This window comes from Pygoscelis adeliae, unplaced genomic scaffold, assembly GCF_000699105.1.
Source record: "Pygoscelis adeliae isolate BGI_AS28 unplaced genomic scaffold, ASM69910v1 Scaffold104, whole genome shotgun sequence".
Classification (NCBI taxonomy): domain Eukaryota; kingdom Metazoa; phylum Chordata; class Aves; order Sphenisciformes; family Spheniscidae; genus Pygoscelis; species Pygoscelis adeliae.
Window position 1 is genome coordinate 505210 of NW_008824655.1, and position 14224 is coordinate 519433.

Sequence of the window (14224 nt, forward strand, 5' to 3'; positions counted from 1 at the left end):
CATTGTTGTAGCCACTCCCACAGGGCATTTGCCACCATCCACGAGTCAGTATAGAGATAAAGTACTGGCTTTTTTTCTTGGTCAGCAATGTCCAAAGCCAGCTGGATGGCTTTCAACTCTGCAAACTGACTCGATTCACCTTCTCCTTCAGCAGTTTCTGCGACTTGTGGTGTAGGGCTCCATACAGCAGCTTTCCATCTTTGATGTTTTCCCACAGTACTACAGGATCCATCTGTAAACAGGGCATATTGCTTCTCATTTTCTGGTAATTTATTATACAGAGGAGCCTCTTCAGCATGAGTCACCTCCTCTGGTGACACTCCGATATCTCGGCCCTCTAGTGAGGCTGTGATCACTTCTGGAATTCCTGGGCAGTCGGGGTTTCCCATTTGAGCCCGTTGTGTGATGAGTGTGACTCCCTTACTCCACGTAGCATCAGTTGCATGATGCGTAGAGGGAACCCTCCCTTTGAACATCCAGCCGAACACAGGCTATCGAGGTGCCAAAAGGAGCCGTGCTTCAGTACCAACTGCATCTGAAATGGCTCGAATTCCTTCATGTGCTGCTAATATTTCTTTTTCAGTTGGAGTGTGATGGGCTTCAGATCCTCTGTATCCCTGACTCCAAAACCCTAGAGGTTGACCTCGAGTCTCCCCTGGTGCTTTCTGCCAGAGGCACCAGGTAGGGCCATTATCCCTGGCTGATGTGTAAAGCGTGTTTTTCACATCTTGTCCTGTCCAGACTGGCCCAAGTGCTACTGCACGAACTATCTCCAGTTTAATTTGTTCAAAGGCTTGCTGCTGCTCAGGGCCCCATTAAAGTCATTGTTCTTCTGGGTCACTCGATAGAGAGGGCTTACGATCAGACTATAACCTGAAATATGCATTCTCCAAAAACCCATGACGCCTAAGAAAGCTTGTGTTCCTTTGTTAGTTGGTGGAGACATGGCTGTTATTTTTTTGATCACATCCATTGGGATACGAAGATGCCCGTCCTGCCATTTTATTCCTAAAAACTGGATTTCCTGTGCAGGTCCTTTGACCTTACTTTGTTTTACAGCAAAACTAGCTTTCAAAAGAATCTGGATTATTCTTCTCCCCTTCTCAAAAACTTCTCCTGCTGTGTTGCCCCACGCAATGATGTCATCAATATATTGCAGGTGTTTGGGAGCTTCACCTTGTTCCAGTGCAGTCTATATCGATCCATGACAAATGGTAGGACTGTTTCCACCCCGGGGCAGTTGATTCCAAGTGTACTGGATACCCCTCCACATGAAAGCAAACTGTGGCCTGCACTCTGCTGCCAGAGGGATCGAGAAAAATGCGTTGGCAATATCAATTGTTGCATACCGCTTAGCAGCCTTTTGACTCCAGTTCATATTGGAGTTCTAGCATGTCTGGTGTGGCAGCACTCAGCGGCAGCATGACTTTGTTCAGGCCTTGATAGCCCACTGTTAGCTTCCACCCTCCGGTAGATTTTTGTAACAGCACAGCTTTTAAAAGTTGGTTGGCTTTGATTTCTAGTCCTCTGTGGCCATGACTTCTGAGAGGAGGTATACAATGTGTGTTGGTATGGTGGTTGACTTGCATGAAACCAAATGATTTGATTTATACAATTCTGCTGCTGCGCTGTGCTGTTTAGTTTTGTAAGTCATGGGAAGAAACAGGTGATATATTGGGAATGCAGGATGACTTGTACATGACCGGTTAAATACAGTAACTCAGCTTCAATGTAACAGCCTGCATTATCGGTTTGTATGCTCGCCTGTACTGTCTTTTAATCTTACCTCACTCACTCTCCACCCCTACTCCTATGTTGCCAGTTCCCCTCATCTATCACTTTGCTCCCTGTGCAGGTGGAATGTTTTGATGGACTACTGTTACACCACACCATCTGGTAATCCTAGCGATGATCTTCGATATGATCTTTTTTTCAGGTAGGTCCTGTGTAAACCCCGTGTTTTGTGGGTCCTTCCTTTAAAAACAGTTATAAATCTCTCCAATAGTGGTGTTCTAAACTGCCTGGAAAGTCTAAGCAATATTATCGGGGAGGACCGAGGGCTGGGCTTATAGATAACATATCAGGACTTATCTTGTTTGTGAACATAAACATAGAAGCAAGTGCAAAGTTGTAAGAATTATGAAGGTAGAGAAGCATATATCTAAAATGGCTCTACTAGAGATGCCATAAACACCCAAACCGAATGGCTAAACTGGCCTTTATTTTACCAAAGGTACCCTTGTGGTGAATGACAGCGATATAAAACATCATAGACTCCAGTTCAGGAAAGCAGTTAAGCAAATGATTAAAGATAAATAGATGCTCCTGCTTCTCCTCCCAGTAATAACATTTATTTGAATTGGAACATTGAAAAACATCTTGGCAGTATCTCAGATTAAATCTTATCAGTGACAGTTGCTGGGGAGATACTGTCTTCATTTGGAGTTACCTGTCTATACCGGTTAGCATACCTGATTACTTTTTGCTTCAGGTCTCAAGTTTCTTTGGGCACTGGAATTAAACGGTACCTTGGTTATAGCTGTGATATTGCAAAACAAAACATAATGTTTTTATAGGAATGCATTTCAGCCCAGGACTGTGCAGCCAAACAGGCAGATGTGGCTGCCCATGTTGGACATAAGGGCACTGTGTTCTTTTCCAAGGAGCTAAAGCACTGAACTTGTTGCTTAAGTTATCTTATTCTTAGCTAAGAGCTTCAAAATGCTAATCATACAGCTGCTCATCCTAGTTTTAATCTTCTCTACAAAAACTAGCTGTGACAAGGACCCGCAAACAACTATAATTGAAAATGGCAAGAGCCAAATGGGCCGGTTTTCATTTGAGGTGTTTCGCTTTGTGAAGCACAAGAACCAGAAGATGTCTACGGTCTTCCTTCACTGCGTGACAAAGCTGTGCAGAGCAGATGACTGTCCCTTTCTTGTGCCAGTAAGTTTCAGTGGACGGAAGTTGCTGTTAATTATCTGGATATAAAATAGGTACACTGGGGTTATTCTGCATACAAATGCTATGGAAGTTTGGATGGCACCTAAAGAAGGTGACTTGTAGAGTCTGAAGTAAGAACGGTTTTTGAGTCTGAAGGAATGTAAAACAACTAATGAAGAATAGGGCAATGAATATTGTCATCCGGAGACAGAATAATACTAGATCTGCAAAACACAGGTTGTTGAATACGTGAGAAATGACTTCTACACCTTTTGGTCCTTAATTAATTTTTAAAAGTAACAACTCTGAGGCAGCGTCAGAGCTGGTATTCTTAGTATAGCATTTAAGAAACAAGGTATCCGCAATCACAGTGGATGAACAGAAATATCTTAGAATAGAATTTATGGAAAACTTAAAGCTCTAGTAAGTGCCATTATACTGACAAAGAAAATTTGAAAGAGTTTCTGATAGTGAAAAAAAAAAAAATTACTATATTCCCTATAGTTTATTGCCACCTCCCTTACAGTTTGGAAACTGCTGTTTTGTTGAAGTTCATGAAGTTGTTTCAATTCAAAAATTATTTAATTTTAGGAGTGTCAGGAATGACAAATACATTTTGGAAATTGAAACATTTAAATAAACATATAAACACAGAATATTCAGTGTTGGTGTCTTCAGAATGCAGTATCATTTCCTATTGAATGACTTACCATTTAGAATTTTAAAATGCTATCAGTTCAGTATACTTCTGACATTTTGTACATTATTTTATACTTTTATGTTACACTTTTAAATAATTCATTGTTTCTATTGAATTTATGCTCTGAGGTTTTTGAAGTTCTTTCACAAGAAGTTGAAATTAAAGAAATGCTCTTGGTTGAAGCATACCCAAGATTAAGGTAGATGATAAGTTAGAGATGTTAAAGGTGGATTCCAAATGACAGAATGCTGGGGATTGTTTTAATGTAGGTCATTGCTATTTAGAACTCCGTGGAAAATGTGTGAACTTTAACTCGAGAAGCTTGCTAGAATAGGGATTGTAGCATGTTGTCTATCCCTAGTCAAGCAAAACACATTTGTTGGGGAAAACTGTCTGTAAACAAAGCTTTGGGAAATTAACTACTGAAAATTTAATGTAAGATGAGTTTTGTACACAACAGCAATGTGGTTCTGTAAATGAAGTGAGGCAAAATACAACAGGAAGCTGGGCATTTATAAGATAAACTTCTAGGGAATATTGCAGCTGTTTTTATTGCAAAGTAATTTAATGCATACTAAGAAATAAAATCAAAGTTGTAGCATCGCTTATAAAAGAGTTTACATTAAAGCAGGAAGCGCGGAAGGGCAATAATTCCATTCCACTCTGAAATTGTGATTGTTTTGATTAACCGCTCAGATTTGCAGTAACAGAGAAAGAAGAGACGCTGGTGGGAGGACAACTTGGAGCCCTCAGAGCACCTCTGGCAATGCTGTAATCTCTGCTGGCCCCATCATTACGAGAAGTGGTAGGAATGAGCAAACTTCTATGGACCGCAGGAATTTCATAAACTTGGGGAAACGTTTTGCAGTTTAATATAAATTTGCAGTGACTTAGAGAAAGGTTGGATTCTCCATGAGTTTACTGGGTATTTTTTCCCTACTGTTGGAGTCTTTGGTAGAAATTTTGAGCTAATATTTCTGTTCAGCTCTCACATGCTTCCTCCCTACTCCGGTAAAATCACTGTGGGACACTGTTATGCATATAAGGCCATTATAAAAGCTGAAACTCAGTGGGTTGACTTCTTTTTTTGTCAGATTTCACTGAAGATAATGGAATTTAAGGTACTGTGTTCAGTGTTGCAATTTAATTTGGACAGCTAATGAATATTCACTGTTACTTTCTATTCACTATTTCTTCCAGCTTCACCTGTGGGTTTTTATCTAAGTGTTGCATAAAATTAATACATGCTATGCTTAGCCTTCAGCTATAAGAAAGAAATAGGATAAACACATTGTAAATTCTAAACAGAGTGGGCCAAAATCTATTCCTTTAAATCCAGGGTGAAATTCCATGATTTCCATTTTTATTGCTGAAGTTTAAAAAACAAAACAAAACAACCCCCCCTAAAAAAGAAAACCCAACCAGCTCTAAATGCAACCTGCAGTCTCTGAAAAGAATTTATGTGACTGCTGTTGACAAAATAATAAAAATAAAATATTCGAAAAATGTTTAAGAAATTCTGTTTACAGATATTTATAAGTAGTTGCAGTTAAGCAACTGATTTCAGCAGTCTTAGATTTAGGAAGCTGAGAGCAGGACTGAATCCTATCTAGGAAAAATGAAACACTTGAGAATAAAATCCTTCTTTATGTGCAAAGCGGTTGTGCCCACATATACAAAGAGAACAACTGACCCTCCAGAATATGGAACCATCTAGCAAGAGACCATTTTTAGAACAAATACCCTCTGTTAGAAGCAACATTTCTGCAATGAAAATGAGTATTTCTGTTCTGCATTACACATAGTCCTAATTGAGTTGCTGCTATCTGATTAGACAAGAAAAAGTGAGAAGAACTAACTTCAAAGTTGCATGCATGAGTACTTATGGGAAATGAATGACACATTTGCTCAAACATGTATGCTAGAGAAATGCTGCCTTAGGCAAGGAATGGAAACTAGATAAAGCTTGTTATATAAGCAACCCCTATGAGGTAATCTAGCTTATGATTGAAATGCTGTGAATGCTATTTTTACAATTAAAAAAAAAAAAAAAGATACTCATTGATTACCTTTAAATACTCCGTAACTTCAAGCAAACAAAGATGTGTCCATGGGTGTTTAATGACCCCAAAGAAAGGATAAATGATTTTATAATTTCTTGACAACTGTTGAGTTTTTTTTTTTTTAAATGAAAACATGAATAAGGCTGGAAAAGGAAAATAGTAATGCTTTTAGGTGTCTTCTACTTGAGATATGTGGCTAAAGCTTTTTAGAGTAGACATATTTCTGCACCTTTATAGTAGGCTTTTGGAGCATCCCACTCCTGCTGACAGAAGGATGGTTTGATGGGAAGCGTTCTGAAAAAAATGGGATTCAGTTCTGAACTCTGCCATGAATTTCCTGAGTGGCATCGGGCAAGTCAATTAATCTGACTTGCACTCCATTTTTCCTTCTGGAGCAGAAAGAGGGAATCATTGTGAAAATAAGTGCATTAAAAATGTGAGGTTCATGAATACTATAGTCAAGGAAAGAAAAAGGGGAACGTCATGAGAGAACGTGAACAGAACTATCTGGTTTTGGATGAGGAGTGCCAGGGTGCAGTGCTGGCTTACTCTGGTGCGATGCTGCATGGAGGCGCTTATACTATTTTCAAGGCCAAGTCTGGTCCAGCTTTACTACAGGTAACGTTTGTACAGACCCTGTCAAACCTGCTGCGCCTGACTCACCATAGTAGGTACCCCAGTATTAGGTCTGCAGTTGCATGGATGTGCAACCCCTCACTTCCCTCATTTACGTTGGTGCTACATCTGTCCCAGGGACGGTCCTGTGCACATTGATGTCTGCAGAGGCACCTCGAGTTAGCCACGTCTCCCCATTACTCTAGTCACCAGTCGTTCTGGTATCAGAGCTGTTTATGCAGTTACCTTGATAAGAATTGAATAGTGCTACTGCAAATGAGTAATGGTCCTTCTCCTATGTATTTCTGAACTCTTATTTCTAACATTTTGTTCTTCTCAGAGAAACTTTATTCTTGTTTGATAATCTAAAATAAGTCATTACAGGAGACATACACAGAAGAAAATGTTTTAGTCTCTGTGTATAGAAACAAAGCAGGTACCTACTTGTGAAGGTGAAATTGTGTAGCTTTTGATGGATGTCTCACTTAAACTTAGAAGACAGCTGCTCAAAACAAATGTATACGTGAGCTGTGCTTACAAGTTGCACAAAAAAGCAAAAACAGTGACAAGAAATGTAGTTCTGAGATGGACAATAGTAAGTAAGTAAAAACTGAAGACAAAATACAAATGTTTCCCTGAATATAATGGCACTGTGTAACTGTCGAGAAAAATGAGCATGGGGAAAGGGCACTTTTGTAATCATTTATGGTCACTGATGTATTTTTCCTTGAAAAACTCAAGTTAATTTTTTTTCCCTATAGAGATCTTCTTGTAATATAATTAACAGTGAAGGGACTTGCATATAATACCGTGCTTATGGTTGTATTTTTATTGAGGGACAGAATAGAACGGGCCACATCTTCAATTAAGAGGTTCCTGCATTAAGGTGTGGGTTTTGTTGTTTCTTTTTTTTTTTTTTTTGCCACAGAATACTAAGTAACTTCATATTGGTGTGCTCGCATTAAAGATGAAGCAATGTCGTGTAATTACTGTTGTTGTCCTTATTCTAGCAGAGATGTTAAAAGCTACTAGTCAACATTGCAAGTATAGCTGATGTGTTTTGAAAATAAAGCTAGGACTATTGGCTTTTGTGTTGCAAGGAGGGGAGGTCGTAGGCAGAAGTATTTGTAAAATATAATGCATCCCATTTTTGTTTTATACAGATGAGATGCCAACCAACAATTCACAGCTTGGTAAGTTAATCAGAATTCCAAGAAACAAAAAAGAGAGTTTATGAGTGAAACAGAACTGAGGAGGTGAACCATTTTGATTGAGCTCTATGCACTGAGCTGGAATGGGGTTTTTTTTGGCTTTTTTTTGGCTTTTTTTTGTCTTTGGTGTGAGTCAATACTGACATGCTGTAAAGAAAGCAATTGGTGAATCTGGAGTACAAATCTTTAATTTGTGTACCCAGCCCCACCAACATAGCAACTTCTAATTCCTATGATGAAATTGAAATGAAAATCTGCTGCTATGACATATGAGGGTGAGGGAACATTGCGACTGCCAGATGCAAAATCAGACTTAAGCAGTAAAATTTGCTCATGCCACGCAGGAGTAGAGCAGCAAAATGGTTATTATGGTGCAGTCCAGCTCAGTTCACAGCTCAAAGTCAGAAGAGCTCTGCTTCGCTCCTGTTCTCCTGGCATTTAACCACACAAAGAGCCTATGGAGAAGCTTGGATAGAACTTGTGGTCTGCTAGGTCAGTGAAGGAAACAGGCTGCAGGGGAGATCAGGTCTCTAAGTTTTAGGGTGCTTCTCCTTTGGGTACTTGGAGGACTTGTTTCAGCCTGTCTGTTACTGTTCTCTGCTGGTAACAAGGAGTAGCTAATGACTAAGAAAGGGTGGTCAAGTTAATCAGGTGGTCCTTTGGGCCATTCTACCTCTTACTTGTTCATAACAGGACCGAGTAGCGCAAGCAACCTATCCTGTCCTCTGAACTCTAATACTATTTGTTCCCTTTTCTCAACTTAGACCACATAAAAGCAGCTACCTTCTTCCCTGGCATGGAAACAAAGTTCTCCCTGTAATGAATTGCTCCCTAGTGTGTTCCTACCCATGGGTATCATTAAAATAATAAAAATAAAAAGCAAATTCTCCATTTGCTGCATATGGCTTGGTGTGTTAATGGCTGCCACCTTTCCTTCCTATCCAACGAAAGCAGCAGCCCTCTCTTTCCATCCCAGAGCAACAGCATTCCTGTGCCTGTTGCTGTCCCAGTGGAGAGCACAGAGGTAGAGCAAGGTGGGATTACTGCTGTAGTGGAGAGAAGACAAGTAAGGTCAGAAGGCAGCACAGTGTTGAGAAGGGGAGGGGCAACCTGATCAACAGAGCTGACTTTTTTCAGCTTTGGTGAGGAGGGGAGGGATTGATCATGTTCAGGGCAGGTGGCTGCTTCTGGGAGGAGCAGTCTGGTTTCCCACATAGAAGCTGTGTTGTCATTTCACCTCACTTTCCAGCACTGGTAATGGCAAACACACATTGGTGCTTTGGGTAGCACCTACCACTCAAATGTTCTTTTTTTTTTTTTTCCCTCCTGCTGGTAAAGATGGTACAGGCTGGATGCGTGTGTTCCAGTATCCAGGAGTTGGTCCATGGACAGTCTGTTGAGCTACGCTAAATAGTAAAAACATATGTTACCTCCTCTCTCTGAGGATTGATAAACATGTTAAGAAACCTTCTGTGAAGGCGTACAGAGAAGCTTAGAGTAGCTCATATATCTGGTGCCAGATATGCCTGCTAAGGATTTATATACCCTTTGAATTGAGATGTGGATAATGATATCAGGGAGGAAATCCTTTCATTAACTTGATTAGGCCACAAATCCTTGATAGTTCTTGGACAGTGATAGTCTTGCCTTAAATAGCACAGGTCAAGGTTGGTCACTAGGATATAGGGGATTATGCCTTAGAAGTATCCCTACTGTCTTCATACTCCAGCATGATGAATATTGAAAGAACGAATAATTATTTTCAAAGTATACTTAGATAAGCTTTATCCAAGTAGACGAGTGCTCATTCTGAAGTACAGTTTTAGTCCTTTCATTGTAATTATTCTGTATACAGGGTGTTGTAACGGAAAGACAGAAGTGTTTGGCACCGCTGAGAGATTCTAACCATATCTTACCTGTGCATTTTTGTTCTCCTTGCAGCTCATCCAAACGGACCTCCTTTCCAGCTGAACTCAGTCACCAGCGCACTGATTTCAGGCATTGTCATCCTAGGAATCACAAGCATTTTCTTTTTTGTGTGTTCCCTAACTCTTCTGCACAGAAAATGGCCCAACAGTTCAGTCTTGAGTGGCATCCGAAACCCAGTTTTCAACTGAAAGTAATGATTTACTTGCACTTTTTCTTTGGGGTTGCCTTTTTTGTCTATGAAATATTATTCCATTAAAAAATAATATTAAGGCAACACTCCAGCTGTATACAGCTTCTATTCCAGCTATTCTGTATTTGTAGATTTGCTAGATGTTTTTGTGTAGGTAAGCAGCAGTGATATTGGTAACAATCCTAGAAAATTATGAGAATCTCAATTGTGTTTGTGATCAGAGGGTATGACATTATGCCCGTGGGTGTGCTGACAATAGAGGTCGTGTCTCCAGCTTCCCAGTAAGGTCTCAAAGCTGAAGGTGCTGAAGGTGAGAACCTTTCAAAGTATGCCATTCTTATACAAAACCTGACACATTCAGAAACATTCATAAGTTCATAAACACCTACAAAGATAAGGATCACTTCTATTTTGTCATAGTGTTTTTCACAGATTTGAAAAAACAATTGTGTCTCAGGAGGAACTTGTTTTCATCTATCTTGGCTAAAAACAGCCCCAGAGAGACTTAGAATAAGTAACTTTTGCTTATTATTCACATGGACATGTTTTCTTAGATATATCTTCCATCGAATTTTGGTGATAGCATGTGAAGGATATAATTTGGTTGGGTATCTTTGAGTCAAACGGATTTAGGGCAAACTGCCGTTGGTCCCAGGGAACAATGCTGCAATTCTTGAGGTAGAAAATTTTTTTTTCCAGAAAAATTATTGAGTGAGAATCTGAGAGCTTTAAATCTAACTTTAATCTAACTAAATTTTTAATCTAACTTTAAATCTAAGCAGGAACTTAATTCTGCACAGAATTGCCACATCTGCAGCCTTCAGTCAAATTCTAACCCTGGGAACTGCTACAAGGGGAAAAGTATTCCTTTCCCCCTGAATTCTTGAAAAGGCAAGCTAATACAAACACGTAATGCCCAAACTTTCCTCATACAAAATTATTTTTGGAGCACAATTTGGCAGTTGAGTAAAAGTCTCATTAATATCCTAATTTGTAAGGACCAATCTTGCCCCATGAGTTTTCAAGTTCTCAGATAAGGCTTTCCTTTCTACAAGAAGGAGTTGTAGATCAATGCTTATTTCTTTAGCAGATTTTCTGCATGGATTAGACTTCTTCACTGCATGGATGAGGGGAAGAGGGCAACTAGAAGGATAACAGGCCACAAGCAGTACCGTACTGTTGACTCTAGTTAATCTGATAAACATCAGACTTACCTGAAGTGAGTGTGAGTGACCAGGTGCCCTCAAACAGGAGCACAGGGCAGTGGTGCATAGCTGTGTAGAATAGACAAAAATGCTGGTACTAGAGAGGCCACCGTAGACACAACATATATTAAGCTGGACTGGATAGACAGTTGGGATTTTGGTCACACGTACAGCAGTTAAATTTCATTTTTCATGTCCTGTACATATCGGCCTAGAAACACCTCATTGATATTTATCATCATCCTGTGTTAACCATGTCTGTGTTTTCATTGATGTGACACAACTGGCTAATGATCAGGGTTTTTTGGCTCTCGAGACTGAAGACAAATACAGACCTGTTCTCAGTTTTCTCTGATCCTGCAAATGCTGTATAAAGGCCTGTTGTTCGCAAAGTCCACTGTGCTGTAGTGTGGTATCCCTAACAACCAATACTGTGCCTGTTTTCCTCCAGTCTTAATACCTCAGAAACATTTTTGCACTTCAGGGGTTAGGTCTGATGACATGTAAAACATGATTGTTTAATAAAATTATTTGAAACATTTCAGAACAGATGCTTTGTCTGAACTGTCTTCCTCCCCCAGTCAAATTGTTACAGTTTTGTACATGCTTTCAGAGACCTCATTCTACAAAGATGAAAACTGGACATGCTTTTTTAAGTCAGTTTGGTAAGAGCTTTCAATATATAGGATAAATTAATGTAAGTATAACTTTACTGGCCTTTAAAGGAGGGCGATAAACTCTGGAGATTTATATCCCTGTCTGGGGATAGATAAATTCAGATAATCCATTTTAATTTACTCATAAAGACAACCATAGAAATTCCATTAATGTAATTACTACTTCATAACCAGCAGCTTTAGCTGAAAGTTTCCAGTGATGGAGATAGCCATTACCATCCTTAGTAAGTTGTTCCAACAATTAATTGTTGTCTTTAGTACTTTTTAAAAGACTATTTCTAATGGGAATGTGCCCAGCTTAACTTGCCAGCCATTAGAAACTGTTGTGCCTTTGTCTGCTAGACTGAGCGAGACCCTTTTTCTAACACAAATCTCACATAATTTGGTTAAGACCACAGGAAAAAAAAAAGTGAATGGTGCTGAAAAAAAAAAAAGAAAAACAAAAGCTGCTAATATAATAATATCATACTTGTCCTATTTCAATTTCTCTGTATTTCTGGAAAGACAGTTTGTTGCTTTTATATAGAGAAAAGTAATTTACAGTAATTTACAGTAATTAACAAAGACTTGGTGACCAAACTTTTTGATGCTTGGGTAGCCTATTACAAAAATGGAGTTGTTACCCAATAATGTAATATGCCAAATATTTTTCTTATGTTAGTTAAAATTTCTGGAGTGGTTTGTTTTTGTGAAGAACCAGATAAGATTATGTTCTTTGTGTAACTTGTCCTCACGTGAAAATTAATAGGTACCAAAGGGTGATCCCACACTAGTTAAGTTACTGAACAGAGTTCCCACAGTCATCTGTAGGAGTCATTGCTGAGCTTGCTATGGATTGAATGTATTTGTCGCCATCATTCATTAAATGAGATAAATACCTGTTCCTCCTTGGTAAAGCAACATGGAGAGTCACAGGGGGAAGATGATGTCTAAAACCAGGCTTATTCATTTGCAGATCTGACATGGGAATGCTTTACGAATGGTTTTAGGGGAGGTGAAAACTTGTGCCAGGCTGCCCAAATATTTCTGGCAAGGAGAGGCCTGACTGTATTTGTAAAAACATCCCCATCCTGGTTTGTTTGAAAGAAATATACAGGTATAGAGGAACACGTGGACGCCAAAACTCGTGATCTCACAAGTTTCAAGAAACAGGTAGAAGTTGGGTGAATGTGCACGAAGGTTACACCCTGCTTTTTTGAAGTGCAGGATGTTAGGTGAGAGGGAAGGGGGAATGGATTGAAAACATGAATTACATACAGTAGGCAGGGACTTCTGGCACTTGAGATACCAAGTTTTAAATGGAGCAGTGAATTAAGAAGACACTTTGTACTTTGGATGAAGGAACTCTAGCCAGATACGTAATGGGGGTCTCACAGGTGTTAAGTGAAACTGAATTACTAAAAGAATAGTGGCTCTGCTAATAAAATCACTTCTATTGGCGGTGCCCATTACATGTGTTTAAATGTTCTTTTTGCGCAGAGGTCAGGTTTCCGCAGGTAAGTACAGCGTACTGAAAAGTTCTCAGGTCTGTGACCCCAACTGGGGGGCAGACAGAAAAGGAACTGAGTGAGACTTTAAGCTTAGGTCTAAATCCAGTAGAATTTAATAAATCTATAAAGAGGTGAAAACACTTCCTGGGTTTCTGTCTTTGGAAGAAATAAATTTCATATTCAACTGGAGCTATGCATACCAGTGCTTGGCATAAATTCAGCTGATATTTGAGAAACAGGCCTTGGCAAGGGAACCTGGAAGTAAATCACATTTCCCACTTCATTCGGCAGGCAATATTTCTTACTCTTGATATCTCTTAGGCTCTACAAATATGCCAGAAGAAGCGGCCTTGCCCTGTGAAGCTACTCAGCTCTTCATCTGTAGGAGACACAGGCAGGAACATTGTGATAAACTAGGAAATGTTCCAAGTGCGGCAAATTTGTCCTTCCTTAGGTTACTCCCAGGTTTTATTTCAGTGCCACTTGGACCTTTCCCATGCCTTTCAGGAAGAAGAGGTAGGATGGAGTTGGAAGAAACAGCAGAAAGTAGCTCTGCAGAGTCATTAGTGGCTGGACTGGCCGTTTGATACACTGGCAGTTTTAGGGTTGTACCATGGCTCTTTGCCATGATGTCTGTTTTGAAAAGTTTTTATAACTTTTCTGTTATTCACTAGTTAATTAACTCTTTCCTAGTCTTTAAAAGAATGTTTGTACAATTAGGAAGCACATCCTTGAGATAGTGAAATTGAAAATGTAAGGCAGAAAAGTTGTTCACGTGACTAACCTTGTGAAGAAGGTAAACTAATTACTGTTGGCAAACTAAGGAGGGTTGCTGGCCAGACAGATTTCAAATGCTGGTATTACATTTATAACCTCTGCTTTTGGACTTCATGGTGTAGCGTGAAAAGTCCTTTGTGCTAAAGCAGGACCCACACCAGTGTTTGCAACCAAGAAATACTGTTTAGCAATAGCTCAAACGTTTTGCAAGTTCACTTGCAATCACCTGCTAAAAGGGGAAGTCTTCAGTGCTTTGGACCGATATGGTGGCGGTTATTATAGACATAGAGCATCCTAGCCTGAGCAGGCATTACATTCTCTGTTTACATGCTGAACTGGCTTGCTTATGTTTAGACTCTGGGTCTCTGAGGTGCGTTCATCAAACTTGCTTGTTTTGCATAAACAAACAGAAGAAAAGGCTTTC

General features: G+C 39.6%; 1 protein-coding gene across 1 annotated transcript in view; it reads left to right on the forward strand.

The window, feature by feature from the left end:
• Positions 1 to 9649, forward strand: part of ZPLD1 (zona pellucida-like domain containing 1) — a 24017-nt gene extending 14368 nt beyond the window's left edge. The window contains exons 6-10 of the mRNA XM_009322566.1: positions 1856 to 1936; positions 2775 to 2946; positions 4340 to 4448; positions 7485 to 7514; positions 9474 to 9649. Coding sequence (XP_009320841.1) covers positions 1856 to 1936; positions 2775 to 2946; positions 4340 to 4448; positions 7485 to 7514; positions 9474 to 9649 — 568 coding nt within the window. The remainder of the gene's footprint in view (positions 1 to 1855; positions 1937 to 2774; positions 2947 to 4339; positions 4449 to 7484; positions 7515 to 9473) is intronic.
• Positions 9650 to 14224: the final 4575 nt, after the last annotated feature.